The sequence below is a fragment of the Lithobates pipiens genome, unplaced genomic scaffold (assembly GCF_037356315.1).
Source record: "Lithobates pipiens isolate NorthernLeopardFrog02 unplaced genomic scaffold, aLitPip1_a1.2 Scaffold_10, whole genome shotgun sequence".
In the NCBI taxonomy this organism is placed as follows: domain Eukaryota; kingdom Metazoa; phylum Chordata; class Amphibia; order Anura; family Ranidae; genus Lithobates; species Lithobates pipiens.
Window position 1 is genome coordinate 187520503 of NW_027507686.1, and position 23486 is coordinate 187543988.

General features: G+C 42.4%; 1 protein-coding gene across 1 annotated transcript in view; it reads right to left on the reverse strand.

The window, feature by feature from the left end:
- Nucleotides 1–23486, reverse strand: part of B4GALNT4 (beta-1,4-N-acetyl-galactosaminyltransferase 4) — a 141014-nt gene that overhangs the window by 12735 nt on the left and 104793 nt on the right. Inside the window, exons 16-17 of the mRNA XM_077460740.1 lie at nucleotides 23081–23370; nucleotides 6063–6216 (exon numbers count right to left, since the gene is read on the reverse strand). Of these exons, the coding sequence (XP_077316866.1) occupies nucleotides 6063–6216; nucleotides 23081–23370 (444 nt within the window). The remainder of the gene's footprint in view (nucleotides 1–6062; nucleotides 6217–23080; nucleotides 23371–23486) is intronic.

Sequence of the window (23486 nt, forward strand, 5' to 3'; positions counted from 1 at the left end):
TCCACCCGCAGCTTTCTGGGAGACATCACACGTCCCAGAAGGCTGCGGGACTTTTCACAAAGCACAGCGTTGCTCACACATCCACAGTTGGAAGCTGGCTCTGAAGCTGCAAAGTCACAACCGGCTTGTCACAGTAAACGAGTGCTGGTGCTGGGGATCGGAAAACTGGCTTGGGGGGAGGCCAGCGCTGGATTTCTGGACAGGTACGTTTCCTTTTATTTAAAGTCAGCAGCTATAGAATTTGCAGCTGCTGACTTTTAATGCTTTCTCTGTAGGATGAAGAACTTTAAATGACACATTTCTAGTTTTAATCCCTGGTCATTTTAAATCCGCCAATATTACTGTAGATACAAAGTAGGTACAAAGTACAACATTTTATTCCACAATTTGTCTCATTCATAACAAAGCGATGCTTATGAAACAATATTATTTGAAATTTTGCTGCAACTTTTGTTTGCTGCAACAGTTGCCAGAGACCAGTTAGGTGAAGCAGTAAATGATCTGACCGAATCCAGGTTGCAAAATGTTCACCTCTTTTCAAACCAACAGCCATTTAAGCTGGAGCACCCACAATGGAGGAGAGGAACTGTTCATATGCATATGTCCTGAAGCCTGAAGTGCACCTGTGCCCAGCGTATGCACATTTGTCCCCATTCACGCTGCTTCAGAGCAATTTCAAAGCTGCACAATACTGTCGTTTGCACTGCCAATTTCATTTCACAGAAGTTTATGTAAGTCGCAATGAAATTGGTAAAAAGTAGCGCAGGAACCTTATTCATAAATCGCTGCAACATTAGATGTTAAGCCTCGTACACATGATCGGATTTTCTGATGGGAATTGTTGGATGTCAGCTCTTGGCGGAAAATCCGACCGTCTGTTTGCTCCATCAGACAAATTGTTGTTGGATTTTCCGCGGACAAATGTTGGATGGCAGGCTTTAAAATTTTCCGCAGACAAATCTGTTGGATTTTCAAAGCGTGTGTACAAAAGTCCGTCGAACAAAAGTCCAAAATACAAACACACATGCTAGGAGGCAAGGACCAGCCAGAAGCGGTCAGTCTTGTAAACTAGCATTCGTAATGGAGATTTAACATTTGTGACGTGGCAAATTATGAAATCTAGAAATGCAGCGCACATTCTCTACTTCTTTAATGGGATAATAATTGAGCTGCTTTGCTGGTGATACTGATGGAGTTCTGCCAAACGTATTTTAAAAGGCTTTTATTTTCTGGTGATAATAAAAATAATATTATTATGGTGTTTTATTTTTTTTCTTGGGGCAAGTTACCACAACACCATTATCCCATAGTTTTTAAGATCAAATATACAACTAAGTTGGTGTCCCTTGTTAAATGTAACTGCCTACTCCCAAACTGTAATTTGAAGTAAAACACATAGCCAAGTATTATTCTCCACAATTTTTTTATTGTGCATTAAAAAAATAAAAATAAAATGACATATGCTCCTGCCAATAGAACTTAACCAAAAAGTGTATTCTATGCATCCAAAAATATTGAAAATATACCAAATTAAATCATTATTCAACGAAACAAAATAAAAGCCTCAAGCATGTGTCCTGCTTCTTAATATAGGGGGTGAGAGTTGGTGAAAGCAGGGGTCCATCATCTGGAGATAATTCCGAAGATCATCCAGATTATTCTCCTGGAGCTCCCGTGGCAAAGGCATATGACATAATTGGCCACGATTAATAAAGCAACCAATTTTTGGTCCAAAAAATCCTCCTCCTCCTGGACTTGGGTCAAAGCAATAACTCCAAGGCCAATAATAAAAAACACGTTATCTCCTCCAATTCTGCAACATGTCTGGCCGACGAACAGCCGTTCAGAAATAAAATGAAAAGCACGAAATGAAAAGTGTGAATCAACACTCACCAGACTTCCACTAACATGAAATTAGCAGGAGGAGGCAAAAGGCACTAAAGAGCTGAAAAACAACATAGTACGTCACTATGTTCGTGTTGGTTGGCCGACAATTCCGTGCCGTTTGTATGCAAAACAAGTTCCTGGCCAACAGACGCCCTTCGGACAAAATTCCGAGGTTTTGTCTGTGGAAAATCTGATTGAATGTACGAGGCTTAAAAAACACTAAACTTACTATTGTGACCTTTAAGTATTTTTGTGAATTACTTCACAGTACAAGCAGCTAATAAGATCAGTGAAATTAATAATTTAGAAATTGCTCGCAAGCAGAAAAAAAAATGTATAACTATTTTTTTTCTTTTTGCATTTGGCGATAAAACACCAAACACCATAGTTATGTGTAATGGTAATAAATGTTGCTATGGAGAAAAGCGACACCATTCGTTCACCTCGTTCTGCCCTCTCCATCATTCAGAGAGCTCATATTGCTACTCCTCCAAAGCCCAATGAAATCTGTGAATGAATGGTGAAGATCCCGTCATTCAAACTCCACCTCCCTTCACAGAACATAATGCATTGTGAGAGAGCAGTAATACTAGCCATATTAAAAAAGGCAAATAGGGCAGAGGAGAGCAGGCAAAACAAAAATAAACACTAAACTTCAGCTTTAAATTTCCATAGTTTTGGTACATATGCACTTGAAGCCCTCTAGGAAGTATATGTAATATAGCAGATATATAGCAAATAAAACAATTTATTTTTCATTTTTATTTGGAGATAACAGATTCACCGTGACCATTACCGGTACTATTCACTTTCCAGAAGGTACATGGAAATTTGCAACCTCACAATGTGTCAGAGGCCACATCTATCAAAATACTACTATATGTAATTCCTAGATGTGTCCTTAAGACACAAATGTAAAATGATGTTGCAGGCTAGAATACGTGACTGAAAAAGTAAACAAAACTCCTACATGCTTAAATTAAGTTATGGATTTGTGAACAAAATTCAGAAGATGCTACTAAAAATAATGCTGCGACTACAAATTTAATGTAATTTGCACTATATCTGCTACAGCAATAACAGCTACAGTGCTGTGAAAAAGTAATTGCCTCCCCTGCGAAATCATGAATTAGCTGTGACCAACCACATTTTTTGTAAAGCGGAGTGAAATTTTACTTGTCACACCCAGGTCTGATTAGTTCCAGACCTATTGAATCATGAAATCAATTAAGGCCCCTTTCACACTACCGAGAAAGTCTGATTTTGTGGCCACAATTTCAGGGAATGTATGTGTAACTCATATAAAAGTCAGACAAAAGTAGTGCAGGGAATACTTTGAAGTCAGCACAACTTGAAGTCGTACTAATATGAATGGTTGTAATTAGAAAACATGGGGAATGACTTGTCATGTGACTTTGCAGTCCCAAGTCACAAGACAAGTCGTACAAGTGTGAAAGGGGCCAAAATAGAAGCTGTTTGACTAAGTGAGGCATGCAAAAGGCTTTGGGACTCCAGCACACCACAGTGAGAGCCATTATTCACAAATGGAGAAAACTTGGAGCAGTGGTGAACCTTCTCAGGAGTGGCCAACCTACCAAAATTACTCCAAGAGCACAAGGATGACTCCTCCAGGGGGATTATAAAAGAACCCAGAACAACATCTAAAGAAATTCGGGCCTCACTTGCATCCGTTAAAGTGGAGTTCCAGTGATTTTACAAAAAGTGTAGCTGCTGACTTTTAATAAACACACACTCACCTGTCCCATGATCCAGCGATGTGGCCGTCCGGCTGTGACATCTTACAGCTTCACAGCTGGGTGCGCACTGCACATGCGGGAGTCACGCTGCGCCTCCTCAGTAGCCAGGCACCTGTGACATGTCCCAGAAGATTGCAGCGAGGGAAGGGGAGAGGAGAACTTCTGCTCAAATCGCCTAGGCAGCCCGAGCGGAAATGGGAACTAGGTACCCACTTCCCAAAAAAAGACACGCCAAATGTGGCATGTCAGGGGGTTGGGAGTCCTTAAAGCAAAACTTCCACTTTTGGGTGGAACTCTGCTTTAACCACTTCAGTCCCGGAAGGATTTACCCCCTTAATGACCAGGCCATTTTTTGCGATACGGCACTGTGTCGCTTTAACTGACAATTGCGCAGTCAGGCAACGCTATACCCAAACAAAATTAGTGTGTTTTTTTCCCCATAAATAGAACTCTCTTTTGATGGTATTTGACCAGCACTGCGTTTTTTATTTTTTGCGCTATAAACAAAAAACATATTAAAAAAAAAGTCCCCAGTAAGGCTTACAGGAAATTCGTCCTGCCTTTACTGGTCACAGCAGAAAAAAGCTGTATTCCCCTGTTTTGGAAGAGGGCAGAGCCCCCGGGGGTTGCGGTTTGGTTGAAAAAGGTGGCCAATATCCATAAAATGGAGGATATGGTACCTACAGAGAGAGGTCTCAGAGAGCAGTTCCTTAAAAAGTGGTTCTACTGGCTGGAATGCTTCTACTCGGAGGAGTACGCTAGGCTGGTGATTTAACTATCCAGCCGACAAATTGCTGATGGATGAGGGGGTGCTGGTATGGAGACTGGGGAGGGTTCCCCTGTTTTTCTGCCCCCTCCCCCTTTTCCTTCCCCCACCCCCCTCCCTCCTTTTTTTTCATCTTCTTTCTCTTCTTCTGTTACTAGAACTTTCTGGGTAATTTCTATTATATCCTCTTGCTGTTGGCCAATTCAAAGTGGTAGGGCTATGGTTGACTCCTCGACTAATAGCCCGATAACCAGGTTATGATATAAGATCTATATGTTCACTTGGTCAAAAGTTCCCACTTTGATAGTTAAACCCGTTAAGGTGACCCAGAATACGAATACTGTATGTTGCGCACTATGTACCATGGTGAGCTTAAGCTTTGTATGTTATTCATTCAAATAAATAATTTATAAAAAAAAAAAAAAAAAGTTGCAGAGCACCTTTTGCGATTCGGCACTGCGTTGCTTTAACTGACAATTGCATGGTCATGGAACGTGGCTCTCAAACAAAATTGATGTCCTTTTTTTCCCACAAATAGAGCTTTTTTTTGGTGGTATTTGATCACCCCTGCGATTTTTATTTTTTGCGCTATAAACAAAAAAAGAGCGACAATTTTGAAAAAAATGCATTATTTTTCATATTTTGATATAATAAATATCCCCCAAAAATATATATAAAACATTTTTTTCCTCAGTTTACGCCGATATGTATTCTTCTACATATTTTTGGTAAAAAAATTGCAATAAGCGTTTATTGATTGGTTTGTGCAAAAGTTATAGCGTTTACAAAATAGGGGATAGTTTTATGGCATTTTTAGTAATAATTTTTTTTTCTTACTAGTAATGGCGGCAATCATCTATTTTTATCGTCACTGCAACATTATGGCGGACACATCAGACATTTTTGGGACCACTGTCATTTATACAGCAATCAGTGCCATACAAATGCAATGATTCCTGTGTAAATGACACTGGCAGTGAAGGGGTTAATCGCTAGGGGGCAGTGTAGGGGTTAAGTGTGTCCTGGGGAGTGTTTCTAACAGTGGGGGGGGGGGGGGGGTGGCTACGTGTGGCACATCACTCATCTCTGCTCCAGATCACAGGGAGCAGAGATCAGTGACACTGTCATTAGGCAGAACGGGGAGATGCTTGTTTACATTAGCATCTCCCTGTTCTTCCCCTCCGTGTGACGATCCTGGGTATGCCTGCGGCGATCAAGTCGTGGGACCGCTGACCCGACTCACGGAGCTTGCCGCGGGTGCGCGCCTCTTAAAGGGCAACATACAGGTACGTTATTTTGCCTGTATGAGCCCTTCTGCCAACGTATATCGGCACGAGGAGGTCGGCAAGCGGTTAACTCATTTGATGATCTGAATAATTTAAGTGACAAATATGCAAAACATTAGGGGCAAATACTTTTTCACAGTACTGTATATCAGCCATATAAACTAAAAATCCATGTCAGTAGATTCCATATTAGTATAGCCATTAAGATAAGGAGAGGGAGGTATGGAGGAGCACAGCTGGGTATTTACTTGACAAATTAATGTCCATCAGGTCAGGAATGTGGTATCCTGCCAAATAAAACTTTAATACTGTATGTGCTTCTGACATGCCAACACTTGTCAAACAAGAACTATAGAAAATGGATACCTTGGCAATTTAGCATGGCGTAATGCCTGCTCTACATCCATATCGTCACTGTCGTAATCCACCAAGATAAGACTGAACTGGGCATCATGGGTCTTTAAATACAGGAACTCAAGATCATTGATCAGTTGCTGGACCCAACGAGCTTGGTTCTTCACTGTAAAAACCAAGAAAACAAAAAAAAATCAATACAAAAATAAAAACCAACTTTTCCAATCAGCACTGACCAAGTGACTGAGTGGTTCCACAAGTCTAGCCAAAACAGGTTCATCATAATAAATGTGTTCTTAATGTCCAAGTCCAGTTGCAATTTCTGTAGATATGGAAGTCTGATGGACGTTGAAAGCACAAAAGAAAGCATTGTGAACAGGGTTAATTTGATTTAAATCACTATCATTTTTAAAGAGCAACTGGCATCTCTCTCCTGCAGCAGCTTCTCCTCTGACCCGCTGTTGACTCACCGTCAGTCCTAATCACTTTAATGGGACGGCTGTGACACACCAAGGTGAGAGGGACGCGGTGGCAGCAGGTGAGTTGATGCCCGCTAACAGGCGCTGCCATGATGGATCTGAAATTACAGGTGCTCTTTAAATGCAAGGAGTCATTCTTGCTGGTAGTTAGAATCTTTAATATTGGCAAACAAAATTAAGGTTTCCTGTTTAGAATAATAAGATGTCAGATTACTAAAACATCGATATCAGAACCAATTTTGGGTTAATCACACATAGTTGGAGAACTACTCAAATTCTTATTTAATTAAAACAATAACATTGCCAGTGCATGTTATCTCAACTTTCAGAGCTCATTCATTGAATGAGTTTACCAAAAATTTGAAATTTGTGCAGAATATACAACCTCATGTTACATAACTAAGCTCCATTCCATTCTGAATAAACAAAATTATTAATGTATCTTAAATAGAAAACTATCCTTAGATTTTTACTACAAAAGCAATATATTAAAATAAATTTAATACAAATCAAAAAGCCTGATGAAGAAGGCAGGACTCTGGAAACCTGCCAGCCCTACTATACATCATTAGACGTGGTGCTGAACAACACACTAAAGCTGTGATTAATCTGCTACATCATATATGGTTGTTACACGCTTTTATCTACCAATGCTTTAAATTTACATTCCTTACAGTTAACAGTTAACATGTTTTACAATGCCAGTGTGTTTTGTGTTATGTTTTAGGGCCTATTCAGGGGGGCAGCTCTCAGTTTTTTAATGCCCCAGTTGAAGTCCCATTGGTCGAAACACGTTGGACACCATACACTGCGACTGTTTTTATCAGTACTTGTGATCACATTTTATGTACACATCATGAGTGATGTTTTGTACCCTGTATTTACATTAAATTTCATACATTGTTTTGATCTGCGCTGTGGAAGCCTTCTTTCTTTTTTCTTCTATGATAATCACCATTCCCTGACGGGAGGAGAACTACATGTACCAGGAACATCGTGGTTGAGTTCCTCTTTTCCTGGATCACTGTCTGGTTGGACTGCTGCAGGTGTACGCTTACACCAGTCCAACTACATGAGTCCATGGCCTGAGATCCTGACTGTCGTCTATGCCTATTTGATCCACTGCCGCTCCAGTGTGTGTCCACGTCTGAGGGTAAGAGTACCTACCCCTCCCCTTGGTGTTGGAAGCACAATCCTGGGTGCAGTGTGTGATTATCACCTTGTATAGAGATCCATCCACATTTGGGATCCACGCCACCTATAGATCCCCCCCTCTTTTTTTTGATTCAGCATTACACTTATCATAGGTTGTTTATATATATATATATATATATATATATATATATACACAAAATTATCAATTGATCATGTTGTTCTATGAAAGTATTTATAAGATAATGCAGAGTCATTTGACCTTTTGACATCTGTGATCGTAATTGTGTTTATTTCCAGTGCACACAACACTCTGTTTTTTTATAACTTTTTCAAACATTTTGAACAAATTTAATTGTAATTTTAGCACTACCACTTCACACTGGGTCATTTTGCAGGCACTATTGCGCTAAAAATAGCACCTACAATCCGACCTTAACCACTTCCCACCCGGCCAATGTATATATACGGCGGGTGGGAGCCGCCTGCTCCTGATAGGACGTTCAGGAACGTCATTCAGGAGCAGCGGGATCGCGCGCGCGCGCGCCCGCGCAGCGGCGCGATCCCGATGTGCTCGTGTCACCCGGACACGGCACATCTCAGATCGGCAGGAGGGCTCTGTGATTGGCCCTCCTGATCACATGACGGCCGTGTCCAATCACGGCCGTCATGTGATGTAAACAAACAGCCGGTTGCTAGGCAATCGGCTCTCCTCTCCTCACACGGAAGTCACCGCTGAGAAGAGGAGAGCAGAACGCTGCAGCCGGCTGATGATCAGTGAGTATGGGCTGCTTTTCACAGCTTTTTACTCACTGATCATCAGTGTAGTGTAAACACACAACACACCACACAGTGAAAACACAGTCCCCACATATGTCCCCAAAACACACATGTCCCCAAAACATACATGTCCCCAAATAATAAAAACACATGTCCCTAATAATAAAAACATGTCCCCCACATATGTCCCACTAAAATCACATGTCCCAATGATTATCTGCACACATATGTACGTGATCACCTGCACACATATGTACATGATCATTTGCGTACATATGTCCGTGATCACACAAACCAATTATTATACACTTAACGGAATTTTTTTTACCAAAAACATGTAGCAGAATACATTTTGGCTTAAATTTATGACAAAATTTGATTTTATTGGATTTCTTTTCAAATAGAAAAAAGAAAATATTGTTTTTTTCCCAAATTTCCGCTTTTTTTGCGCTTATATCGCAAAAAAAAAAAAAACGGAGTCGTGAATAAATAACACCAAAATAAAGCTCTATTTGTGCGAACAAAATGATAACAATTTCATTTGGGTACAGTGTAGCATGACCGCGCAATTGTCACTGAAAGCGCTAGAGCGCTGAAAGCTGAAAATTGGGCTGGGAAGGAAGGGGGTGAAAGTGCCCTGTATTGAAGTGGTTAAACAGCTTTCACACTGGAGCGGTGCACTAGCAGGACAGTAAAAAAAGTCCTGCTAGCAGCATCTTTGGAGCGGTGAAGGAGCGGTGTACACACCACTCCTGCCCATTGAAATCAATGGGGAAGCGAGGCTATACCGCCGGCAAAGCACTGCTGCAGCAGCACTTTGCAGTGGTTTTAACCCTTTCTCAGCTTCCCGCTAAAACGACGGTAAAGCACACTAAAAATAGCGCCGTTTTACCGCCGACGCTGCTCCCGCCCCAGTGTGAAAGGGGCCTTATTGTGTTTTCCCCCTAGGTGCATATCTGGAGTACACTAATGTTTTTTAGTGCTGCACTTCCTTCTTTCCATCTCTCAGTTTTAGCTGCAGCGAGCTATGATGAGAGAGCGGTGTAATGCACATTTCATCACATCACACAGTTCCTTTTTTTTTCTTTTGACAATTTTATTTGAAGTGCACAATGTGACACTTTCTTAATGTCACCACACAGCAGCATGGTGCATTGTGCTGCTGTGCGGTGACATGCAGTGCCTTCCTGTGCGCTGCCATAAAATGCAGAATTTCTACACTTTATTGCAGCTTACTGCGTGACATCTCCAGGCTGCCATTTCATTGCAAATGGGGAAAGTAGATAACAATTGTTTTCCACGTGTCCTGGGGGTGACTGGCATTCTTCATATAAAGAATTAGCATGGAAAAACCCATGAACAAGGGAGCTTAAAGTAGAAGTTCAGCTTAAAACTAACCATTTCTAAATCTACTGGCAGCCACATTCTAAGCCCTTGTACACACGGTCGGAGAATCTGTCGGAATGAGTCTTATCGGACCGTGCCGTCAGATAATCCGACTGTGTGTGGTATGCATCGGACTGATTCCGTCCGAATCTCCGTCCGACCCAATTTTCCAACATGTTGGAAATATTTCCCGACCAACTGGGCCGGACGGACCTAATCCGATCATGTGTAGAGTATTTTCATTGGACCAAGTGCCACGCATGCTCAGATCAAATTCCTACATCAAAGCTATTGGCTACTAGCCTGAATGTAGTCCCATCATAACGAAATTACGTCATCACGTTCTGAAAGATCGGATTTTTCACCAACTTTGTCCGACCGTGTGTATGCAACAGTTTCGGACACAATCCGTCAGACTAAATCCGACGGATTTGGTTGGCAAAATCTCCGACCGTGTGTACGTGGGCTGAGACTAATCTATCTAGCCCTATAAAGAAGAAATAATTATACATACCTTTTCTGAAGCCGATCCAGTCCAGTCCCATGCTGAGCTGTCAGCAGTAGCTTCAGTGCATGGGAGTGTGTAGAAGAGGCAGCCGACAATGGAAGCAGGGATAGGCACCCTCGGCCCTCCAGCTGTTTTGAAACTACAAGACCCATGAGATATTGCAAAACAATCACAGGCATGACTCCTAGAGAAAGAAGCATGATGGGATTTGTAGTTTCACCACAGCTGGAGGGCCGAGGTTGCCTACCCCCGGCCTTATAGTAACTTTATGGATGATGTCACTTCCCAGGCATTTCACAGCCATCGTCGGTTCTCTCCTGTACACAGAATCTGCCACTGGAACCTGGACCGGATCGGCTTCAGGAAAGGTATGTATAGTGATTTTTCTTTAAAGGGTTAGATAGGTCAGTCTTAGAATGTGGTTGCCAGTAGATGTAGAGATAGTTAGTTTTAGGCTGAACTAACTTCTACTAACTCATTTTAAGTTTCCAAAAATCTATCCAAAATAGTTCAAATCCCAGTACAAAAGACCTTTAAAACTTGACGACAATGTTGTCAAAGCACATTTCTAAAGTGTCCAAACCTCATACAGCAACTGTATATCTAATTAACTCAATCAATCTTAAACAGTACGCTAAGTTCCATTATGTAAACAGCTCAATATAACAGTGCAGACAAAATATCCTTTGACAGAATCGTGAGTGAAGTCAATCCATTCATCAATTAAATGTACTTATAAATCCATATACCATTTTAACTGCTTGCCTCTAACATTCACGATCCATAGAGAGGTAGTTATGTCCATGCTTTTTCTACACATAAATTTATACTAGACTGTATATAACACAATATAACAATCATGACAACATAGCAATAATAATGGTCTAGTATAAAGCAGCAATCAAGGGACAGATTACACAGGTGTTGAAGCAAACACAACGCTGGCAAAGCAACACTGCCCGAGTTACTTGACTTTACTCCCGATCGTGTTAGTAATAAGCAGTGTGTGTGTATAAGTGACTTTTGCACTGCAATTTGCTTTTATGCTGTTGATTTTAACCTCTTTGGTGCATTTCTTATCCACAATAACAGTCCTCAATCCAGCTCATCCCAACCGAGTCAATTGCGCAACAGCTTGTGATTAATGCAGCAAGAAAGCATTTTGCAGACAAATAATAAAGGGAGGATACAGTCTGCAGACTTGTTAGCAATAAAGCAGATATAAATGCTGCCACCTTCAACTGCCATGCACAGGGTAATAGCAGAATAGCTTGGGGGTGTGCCCTTAATATTCATTTTTCGATTGATCTTAGTAATGCATTTGATGTTGGCATTTACCGCCTAATGTTGCACCAATTACCTTCATCAGTTCATCCTCGCAGGCAATCTGGAAGTTGTGTAAAAACACCAGTCACCGCACTGTGTGAAATGGGTCCTTGTACTTTCATAAATGTTAAAGCTGCTCATGCCATTTTTCACAAAATTAACCTCATGTAGTAACCTGTCCTGGCTGGCTGTATGCACATTTGAAGCAGCTGAACAAACCTTTCACCAAGTCTCTGCACATATGCATCTATGAGGAATGGCTTTCTTGTGTTGAGAGCGTGCTCTTAGTGCACTCCTAGCACAGTGACTAAGCTGTCACAGACAGCCCCTGATCATTTGACCACAACAAATCACATGATTGGGAAACCTGCCTTCTGGCATGCAGAAAGGGGAAAAGTACCTTAATCCTTTTACAATCGCGTAACAAATATTTTTGGCATCCAGGAAGTGGCCTTTAAACCTGGGTGTTGCATATACAGTGCTCCCCCTTCCTTTTTTATTTTTTGCTTGTTTGTCACACATAATTATGATTCAGATTATCAAACAAATTTTAATATACACAGAGATAAAATACAAAATGCAGTTTCCAAATGATGATTTCATTTATTAAGGGAAAAAAGCTGCCCAAACCTGCCTGGCCCTATGTGTAAAAGTTAATTGCCCCCTAAACCCCCTGTTGCATAACCAAGTGAGCTTCAGCTGGAGGTCGCAAACTGACGGCTGGATATTCTCCTTCAGGATTTTCTGGCAGAGCTCAGAATTCATGGTTCCATCAATTATGGCAAGTTCCAGTTCCTGAAGCTGCAAAGCAGCCCCAGGCCATCACACTACAACCACCATGTTTAACTGTTGGTATGATGTTCTTTACAGTGCCTTAAAAAAGCATTCATACCTCTTGAAATTTTTCACATTTGGTCATGTTACAACCAAAAACGTAAATGTTATTTAATGGGATGTTATGTGATAAACCAACACAAAGTGACACATAATTGTGAAGCGGAGGGAAAATGATAAATGTTTTTTAAAGTTTTTACAAATAAATATCTGAAAAGTGTGGTGAGCATTTGTACTCGGCTCCCCTGAGTCAATACTTTGTAGAACCACCTTTCACTGCAATTACAGCTGCAGGTCTTTTTGGGGATGTCTCTACCAGCGTTGCACATCTAGAAAGTGACATTTTTGCCCATTCTTCTTAGTAAAATAGCTCAAGCTCTGTCAGATTGGATGGAGAGCGTCTGTCAACAGCAATTTTCAAGTCTCAATTAGATTTAAGTCTGGACTTTGACTGGGCCATTCTAACACACACACACACACACACACACACACACACACACATATATGCTTTGATCTAAACCATTTCATTGTAGCTCTGGCTGTAATTTTAGGTTCGTGGTTGAAACTCCACCCCAGTCTCAAATATTTTGCAGGCTCTAACAGGTTTTTTTCTAAGATTGCCCTGAATTTGGTGCCATCCATCTTTCCATTAAATCTGACCAGCTTCCCTGTCCCTGCAGAGGAAAAGCATCCCCACAACATGATGCTGCCACCACCATGTTTCATGATGAGGATGGTGTGTTCAGGATGATGTGAAGTGTTAGTTTTCCACCACACAGAGTTTTGCTTTAAGGCCAAAAAGTTCAATTTTGGTCTCATCTGACCAGAGAACCTTCTTCCACATGTTTTCTGTGTCCTGCACATGGCTTCTCACAAACTGCAAATGGGACTTCTAATGGCTTTCTTTCAACAATGGCTTTCTTCTTGCCACCCTTCCATAAAGGCCAGATTTGTGGAGTGCACAACTGATAGTTGTCCTGTGGACAGATTCTCCCACCTGAGCTGTGGATCTTTACAGTTCCTCCAGTTACCATGGGACACTTGGTTGCTTCTCTGATGAATGCTCTCCTTGCCTGGCCTGGTAGTTTAGGTGGAAGGGCTTGTCTTGGCAGGTTTGCAGTTGTGCCATACTCTTTCCATTTTCGGATGATGGATTGAACAGTGCTCTGTGAGATGTTCAAAGCTTGGGATATTTTATAACCCAACCCTGCTTTAATCTTCTCCACAACTTTATCCCTGACCTGTCTGGTGTGTTCCTTGGCCTTCATGATGCTGTTTGTTCACAAAGGTTCTCTAACAAACCTGTGAGGGCTTCACAGAACAGCTGCATTTATACTGAGATTAAATTACACACAGGTGGACTCTATTTACTAATGTGGTGACTTTTGAAGGCAATTGGTTCCACTAGATTTTAGTTTGGGGTATCAGAGTAAAAGGGGGCTGAATGCAAATGCAGACCACACTTTTCAGATATTTGTAAAAAATCTGGAAAATAATTTATTATTTTCCTTCCACTTCACAATTATGTGCCACTTTGTGTGTTGGTCTATCACATAAAATCCCAATAAAATACATTTACGCTTTTGGTTGTAACATGACAAAACCTGGAAAATTGAATGAATACTTTTTTAAGGAACTGTATATGCAAAAGCCTTGGGGAAAATCAAGAGGTTTTTTGGCAAGTGTGAGACGAGCCTTTGTGTTCTTTTTTGGTCAGCAGTGGCTTCCGCCTTGGAACTCTCCCATGAATCACAAACACCGAAGGCCTGAAGGTCTTTATATGCTGTTCTGGGTACTTTTATGACCCCCTGTTGGAGTCATAATTGTGCTTTTGGAGTAATTTTGGTAGGCCGGCCACTCCTGAGAAGGTTCAACACTGTTGTTTTCTCCATTTGTGGATAATGGCTCTAACAGTGATTCGCTGGAGTCCCAAAGCCTGTTGCCCCATACACACGGTCGGAAATTCTGATGGAAAAAGTCAGATCAGATTATGTTGTCGGAAAATCCGATCGTGTGTGGGCTCTATTATGTATGTTTATGTATGTTTATCTATTATCTATGTTTGAGAGCTGGATCTAAAATTTTCCGATAACAAAATCCGATCTGACTTTTTTCCGATCGTGTGTAGAGAATTCTGACGAACAAAGTGCCACGCATGCTCTGAAAAAATTTGGAGACGAAAGACATTGGCTACTGGCCTCTACGTAGTCCCGTCGTACGTTTTGTACGCCACCTCATTCTGAACGATCAGATTTTCCGACAACTTTGTGTGACCATATGTATTGCAACACAAGTTTTGGCCAAAATCCGTTGGAAAAAATCCGATGGATTTTGTGGTCGGAATGTCCGACCGTGTGTATGGGACATTAGAAATGGCTTTGTAATTCTTCAAAGACCGATACATGTCAATTACTTTGTTTCTCATCTGTTCTTGAGTTTCTTTAGATCGTGGCATGATGTGTTGCTTTTTTAGATCTTTTAGCATGCTTCATTTTGTCAGACAGCTTCTATTTAAAGTGGATGTAAACCCTCACATATAACCAGTGAAGTGAATAGCCTCAGATACACAGAGATGAAACAAATGTCCTTACATAAGTTTTAAATGTATATCTACGGACTTCAGCTTTCTACATTCTTTAGAAAGTGCACACTGTGTTAGAGCTGAGCTGATTGGAGGCAATGCACACACCCCCCCCCCCCCCCCTCCACATAGGCAGAGGAACAAAGAAACTTGCAGAGCTGTGCTGTGAATAGATAAGCTCTCTGCTAATCTATCTCTAAGTTACTTCCCCAACACAAATTTCCAGCTGCTTTTTATTTCATGTGTCGGAGAACTAGTCAAAAGTTATCATGCTGACCACAGATGAAGAGAGTAGCAGAAAGATACAGGACTTAGGGCTTTGGAGAGAGATAAGTAGACACTACAGATATACGTGCCCAGGTCAGATTTCATGAATGTGGTTTACAACCACTTTAAGTGATTTCTTAATTCAACAGGTCTGGCAGTAATCAGGCATGATTGTGGCAAGTAAAATTTAACTCCGCTTTAAAAAAATGTGGTAAGTCACAGTTCCTTCATTTAGCAAGGGAGGAGTGGGGGCCAATTATTTTCATATAGGGTCAGTCGGATTTGTACAGCTTTTTTTCCCCTAATAAATGAAATCATCATTTAAAAACTGCATTTTGGATTTACTTGGGTTATCTTTGAGTAATATAAAAATTTGTCTGATGATCTGAATCATTTAAGTGTGATAAATATGCAAAAAAATAAAAAACAAAATAAAAAACTTTACAGCACTGTATGTGTTCCTCTGTGCTGGAAGCATGCGCAATCGTGCCTTCAAAGCACCGAGACCAGGCTGCCCCGAGTCTTCTACCAATGATCAGGATTCGGTGGAACCAGATACATATCACATGATAGATGTGATAGCCTCTGAAAAAAATATTACAGTGATCATTCATTCTGTAGCTCTTCCCTGTGTTGTCTCTCCTCTATGAAGACTGCTTTGCTAGTGAGGAGGAAAAGAAACTATGTATCTACACCTCCTTGCTGGTATATATAAATATTTAAAAAAAGTTGAAAATAATAATAAAATAATTATATATATATACACGCACGCACGCATGCACACACACAAAGATGTACGGCCAAAAGTTTGGAGAATGACACAAATAGTAATTTTCACAAAGTCTGCTGCCTCAGTTTTTATGATGGCAATTTGCATATACTCTAGAATGCGATGAAAAAGTTATCAGTTGAATTGCAATTAAAGTGATTAAGTCTTGTTTAAAAAAACAAAACAAAAGAAAAACAAACATGTTATACTTACCTCCTCTGTACAGTGGTTTTGCACAGATCCTTCTCGGGTCTCCCTTTGCTGCTCCTGGCCCCTCCCTCCTATCGAGTGCCCCCACAGCAAGCAGCTTGCTATAGGGGCACACAAGCCGAGCTGCAGCTCCATTCAGGCACGGAGCTGCCATTCAGCCCGTCCCCTCTCTCTACTGATTGGCTAACAGAGTTTGAATAACAGCAGCGAGAGCCAATGGCGCCACTGCTGTGTCTCAGCCAATCAGGAGGGAGTTGAAGGACTCGTGGACATCGCTGAACAAAGATGGGGCTCAGGTAAGTATTAGGGGGTGCTGGAGAGGCTGCTACACACAGAAGGCTTTTTATCTTAATGCATCAAGATAAAAAACCTTCTGCCTTTACAACTCCTTTAATTGCAAAGTCCCTCTTTTCCATGAACATTAACGTAATCTCATATCCCCTTCCCCAAGGCACCCCCCATGTTGAGGGCACGCGGCCTGGTACGGCTCAGGAGGGGGGGGGGGCGCTCGCTCGCCGGGTAGCGTGCTCGCACAAGGGTCTGTTGTGGACTTGGGGGGGGGACCCCCACGCCAATTTTTTTCGGCGTTGGGGTTCCCCTTTAAGTCCATACCAGGCGGCGGGGCCAGCGACGTCTCCTTCGCGGGCCCCGCCTACCTGGAGACGCGCTCGAAATGAGCAGACTTTCCTCCGCGTGTGTGGGCGAGTCCGTTCATTTCAAAAGTAGGGCGGATAGTACGGCGGACTTAGTACGCCGTATTATGCCCCGTACACACGAGAGGGATTAAGTCTGACAGACCTCCAAAGGAGTTCCGCCGGAGTTCCGCCGGAGTTCCGACGGAGTTCTGGCGGACTTTTCGACCGAACGGACTTGACCACACACCATCACACCAAACTCCGACGGAGTCGAACGTGATGACGTACGACTGGATTCGACGTAGGAAGTTCCTAGACAGTAGCCAATAGCTGCCCTAGCGTCGGTTTTAGTCCGTCGGAGTAGCACACACACGAGCGGATTTTTCAAAGGGGACCGGGTCCGGCGGAGTTCCGTCGGGAAAATTTAAAGCATGCTTCATTTCTAAAGTCCGTCAGACTTTAGCTTCGCTAAAGTCCGTTGCAGCCCACACACGATCGGATAGTCCGCCGGACTCAGTCCGTCGGAGTTTGGATGTCGAAAAGTCCGCTCGTGTGTACGGGGCATTAGTCCGCTCAAAAAGTGCCGTGTGTGGGCAAGTAGCCTGTTCGGAAAGTCCGACGGACAGTCTGGCGGGAAGTCCGCCAGACTAAGTACGTCGGACATACCGCTACGTGTGTACGCGGCTTTAAGCAGCAGACTTTGTGAAAATTAAGATTTGTGTCATTCTCAAAACTTTTGGCCACGGCTGTACTAGATCTAAGCTTGACCTAGTTTAGCGAGTGTAGGTTTCAGAGTTTGTGACTGTGTGTTTTAGGTAAGAAAAGAAAATAAACAAAAAAAAAAAGTTATATTACTTTTTGGCCCTAGTAAGGAAACAAAGAATTATATCAGGGGTGTCCAAACTTTTTTGAAAGAGGGCCAGATTTGATGAAGTGAACATGCACGAGGGCCGACCATTTAACCATTAAAATTCTGTCTGCGTGTTCGTTCAAGCACTAATACACTGCCCAGCAAGAATTCCCTTGCCTCATACATGAATAAAGCACTTTTAAAACGAATGTAACTGCTAGCATAGTACAGTACCTTTTCAGCTTCCTCATTCAGCCGTATACTGCACTGTAGGGGGAAGCAGAGAGCACAGCACACGCCCCTGCATTTTACTTTCACTTTTGGGGCTGAGGAGCTTCTCATAGTGCCGATGTACAGCTCGGCAGGGGATCGCTCATCTGACAGCCCTGATAGCCAGGCGGGCCATTCAAAACCGGGTCGCGGGCCATGATTGGCCCGCGGGCCGGGCTTTGGACATGCCTGAATTATACACACACCATCGCTGTTGTCAATCACAGCCTGTAGGGAGAGAGTGGGGGTGGGCTGCACTGCACTCGGCGTGTCAATGGACACAGATCATGGCTTGAGTCCATAAGAGTACTGCTCATAGCAAATGGCTTCCTTTAGGCGGCACGACTTGCAGCACGACTACCTTAGGTGACAGGGATCCGACTTTAGCGGCGGCTTGCAAAATGACTTCTGTATAGAAGTCAATGCAAGTCGCCCCAAAAGTCGTACAGGAACCTTTTTCTAAGTCGGAGCGACTTGAGTCGCTCCAATTAGAACGATTCCATTGCACGGAACGGAATGCGACTTGTTAGGCGGCTAAGTCACCTGATGAGTCGCCCCTGTGTGAACCGACTCTAAAGGCACTTGACAGAGGGGAGAAAGTGAGGAGTGTCAGCGTGGGACCCCAGAAGAAGTAGCACAAAATCATTGCATAGAGCAGGTAAACATGTTATTTAAAAAAAAAAATATATATATATATATATATATATATATATATATATATATATATATTTGCTTAAAGTGGAAGTAAACTCCCCTATCGTTTTCATCCACGGAAGCTGCCATCTTTGCCTCTGTTTAATTTTCAGCTGCCACGGTGCTGCACATGTGATCCGTTATGACACCAGCTATTGGGTGGTTTGACAGTTTGGTTGAGAGCACAGCCAATGTGCAGTTAGCATTCCCAGGATGCCGTTTTTTGAAACTGTTTAAATCGATGGGTTTACTTCCACTTTAAAGTTTATATATATATATATAAAAAAAAATAACATATATATATATATATATATATATATATATATATATATATATATATACACACATATACAAAGTCACTGTATATTTTAACATTTCCCACCAAATGAAAGCCCAATTTGTCTTAACCACTTAACGACCACCCATATATACTGCGGCATGGGGGCCGTATTGTGTGATGCGATGTACCTGTAAGTAATTTAATGCAATAGATAGTGTGGGCGCCCGCTGTACTACAGAAGCAGTGAATGAGTGTGCCCGACGGACCCAATGCCTGCCAGCCACCCGCGATTGCTTCACAGAGAGGCAGAACAGGGATCTGCCTATGTAAACAAGGCAGATCCCTGTTCTGACAGGGGACAACATGGAGATCTGCTGTCTGATTAGGAACAGTGATCTCTGTGTTGTTCATGTCAGCACACAGTAGGAAAGCACCAACGGGGAACACGTTTAACCCTTTGATCGCCCTGTTAACCCCTTTTCTGCCAGTCTCATTTATACAGGAATCAGGGCATTTTTTTAGCACTGATCACTGTATTGGTGTCGCTGGTCCCCAAAAAGTGTAATTTAGGATCAGATTTGTCTGCCGCAATCCTGATAAAAATCGCTGATCACTGGCATTACTTGTAAAAAAAAAAAATTTTAAGTCCATAAATCAATCCCGTAGTTTGCAGACGTTATAAATTTTGCGTAAACCAATCAATATATGCCTATTGGGATTTTTTTTTACCAAAAATATGTAGAAGAATACATATTGTCCTAAATTGATCGAAAAATGAGTTTTTTTACATTTTTTTACGATGTGTGTTATAGCAGAAAATAAAAAATATATATATATTTTCACAATTGTCAGTCTTTTTTTGTTTATAGTGCAAAAAATAAAAACAGCAGAGGTGATCAAATACCACCAAAAGAAAGCTCTATTTGTGTGGAAAGGGACATAATTTTATTTGGATACAGCATCGCATGCCCACGCAATTGTCAGTTTGGCAGTGCTGTATCGCAAAAAAAGGTCTGGTCATTAAGGGGTTAAATCATTCTAGGGCTGAAGTGGTTAAAAAAACAAAAGGAATATTCTGTCTGGATACACCAAGTAGTTGCAATGAAAAATAAAAGTCTAAATACTGTAGCTGCTGACTTTAAATATAAGGACATTTACCTGTCCAGAGATTCTCGCATATTGCCAAACATCCTTGCATATCCCCGCAGTCAGGGCCGCTGATAGAAATCATGGGGCCCTGTACAGCCTACCTGACAGGGCCCCCTTCAGCTCCACCCCTGGTCCCTCCTTCAGCCCCACCCCTGGCTCCGCCCGTGGCCCCTCCCCAGACTGCCTTGAAACTGTCTCTGCAATGCCATTGTCAGCATGGGTGGCACTGTCTCAGCAGGCAGCACATGCATTATGGCAATAGCATCATGTGTAGAACTGTCTGCAGCACATTACGGCATTGGCGGCATGGGTGGCACTGTCTGCAGGCAGCACATGCGTTATGGCCCATACTGTATGTGCTGCCTGCAGAGACAGTGCCACCCATGCCACCAATGCTGTAATGTATAGATGCTGCTGCAGTAGTAGTAGATCTTGAATCCCCCCAAGCAACACACACCTGTTAGACGGGTCCCAGGAGTCACTTTCTCCCTGATCCTGCTGCCTGGACTGGAGTGTCCACAAACTATCTGATTCAGATGCCAGCTGCTTCTCTTTTTTTTTTCTCCCGCTGGCGCCGCCACTCCCCTCACTGCTTTTACTCTCAGGCAGAGTGAGGAACAGAGCAGAGGGGGAGGAATCACTCCGCGGCACCAGGGAAGACACTACAGAGTACGCGCTGGCCGGGACTTGAGCCATCATGAGGAGTGGGCACGGAAGAGACATTCTGACATTCTTCCGCGCCCAAAATAGGAGAAATAGTCCCTCTCCCTGCCGCCACCTACATCGTAAAAAAAATTAATTAAAAAGTAGGGGGGGGGGGGGCTGTTGGGGGTTTGTGTGAAGCAGTCGTGATAGGTGGGGGGGGGGGGGGGGACGATGTTAGGTCATGGTGGCTGGAAGAGTTTTTAGTTTTTTTTTCATTACATTAATTCGTTTTCTGTTAAGATTGCCCGGGCCCCCCTGCTGGTCGGGCCCGGTACAACAGGGCCAGTTGTACTGGCCTATCAGCGGCCCTGCCCGCAGTAATCTAACCCAGAAGTGGGAGCGGGTACCTGTCAAAATCAGGTACCTGCTCTCCCCTCCGCCCCAAAAAGTGTCAAATGTGGCAGGGGGATGGGGAGTGCAAACAAGCAGAGCTTCCTTCCCCTTTTGGGTGAAGTTCTGTTTTAAGGTTTATTTATCCCCGGTCATGAAGGGGTTAAAGAAGACTTTCCATAACTGGAGATCATAGATGCATGGTCAGTGGCTAACAGAGCTTATTTAAAAAGCAAGTTTTGTTTTGTGCGTTATATGTCCATCAGATTTCCTTAGAGCAGTTTAGTACAGTTTATCAGTCCTTAGATGTGACGGTTGTGCAATTTTCCTTTTATTTAGGTTTTTTAAAACCTCATTTTACCCTCCTTGGTCTTGCTAGTAACACACTTCCTTTCACTGTACTGCATTTATGATTTAGGACAGGAATACAGAACATCTACCCAGGCCCACGCACTGCAATATCGGTGATTTAGGAAGAAGTTGTTCTATAGTCCATATACAAGTTTGGAAGGGCTAATAACATTGTTTAGGATTTCAGTGCAGCATAAGAAAGAAGTTGGATCTAGGAAGAAGGATCTTTTTTTGCACTGAACAGATATACAAAATACTGAAAGTGTTTTGTAACAGAACAAAAATTAGTATGCTCATTGCTAGTTTTTAAAATACTGTTTTAAAGTCTGGCCTCCTCCTGAACCATTACATTTCCCATTTGTAGAACATAAAGAACATAACTCTTTTGTATGACTTTCAATTTCTTAGACATGCAGTACTTCGGACTGCAGTACTTAGGTTGCAGATGATCAAGTTCTGTGTAGGTTGGCCATTGTCTGCCAGCGCCTTGAGATAGGTCAGGCTATGTTATGTGGCAGTATACTTCTAAAAATGCCACCTGGTGCATGTCTGGAGAAAGCAGGACAAGTACTCTTGGCTAATATGTTTTCCAGGATCAAATTTATCCTGGAAAACTATCCGCAAATGGATGGCTGATACTGTGATTTCCACAGTTCTAGAATTAAGGAGTTTGCTGCATTGAGTAAGTGAGGTATTTGCAAATGTTTGTATGGTTTCATTGTGGTGATGGTAGTGTGATGTAATAGGAATGGGGCTGGATGAAAGGACAGAGAGACACCAGTGATGTCAGTTATAGGGTTATATACTTTGGTCAACCCACGCTTTGGCTGTATGGTTTTGGTTTCCCATTCTTGGGAATCGGGTAGGTCTTTGGGGGGTGTGGATTGGGCCATACCAACATAAAATTATTGATATCAGATGGGGATTGGGACTGGTGAGGAGTATAGGGTCTCAAATGTTTTGAGAATATGTGCATAGTGTTGTTAAGGATTTGAAAGAACGTGCACTATGTCATCAGGTTGCCCGCCCCAATTTAGTGCATTATGGGTACTTGGGTCAAGAAATGTGCCCCTTTCAAAGAACGTCCTGGCCTTAATCTTGAGACCCACAGACTGTGTGGATAGGGAGTTTTTAGTTAGGCTAGGAGAAACCCTGAATTTTACTGCAGCAGAATTAGCTTGATATGTCAGATATTGCAAGGTTTTTGCACATTGAAGTAAACACCTTTAGAAGTTCTCCTGTGGGGGGTGGGGGTTTATAGAGGAGGGGACATATTATCAACTAATTCAAGGGCTAGAGCAGATCTGCGTGTTTATATTACTCTTGATCATACAAAGAAAGTGTTCAACAGAAATCTTAAAAGAATATTGGGGAGGGACAAGGGGCATTCCCATCTAATGCCACCGTGTACACTCAAGGCTTCTGACAGGGTTTTGACATGCAGTACTTTAACCAAGTAATAGTAACAAACTTACCAGGCACCACAAAGTGCACTGTAGCACGAGGGTTCCAGGTCAGGCTGACAGGCCGGCAGAGGATTGGTTTACTGAAGACAGGAGGGCTGGGAGAAATTTCAGGTGGTTCTGCAGGGGGACTTTCATCACTATCCCCTCCTGTACCACGGTGGAGAAGGAGGTACACATACTCTGCCAGCCTTACTTTCCTTCTGCCTCTTTCTTCAAGCTCCAATTCTAACAAGTATCGGTTCCCCCGAGCTGAATCCCGACGTTTCTCCACGTTGATTATACGGAGTAAAGTATATATCCTAAAAATTTGTCACAACAGAAATGCAAGGAACAAAGGAGGTTTTACAAAACACAATTATATAAAGGAACTCTTGCTTGCCATAAATAAAACAGATTTTACCCAAGCTCCCTGTCA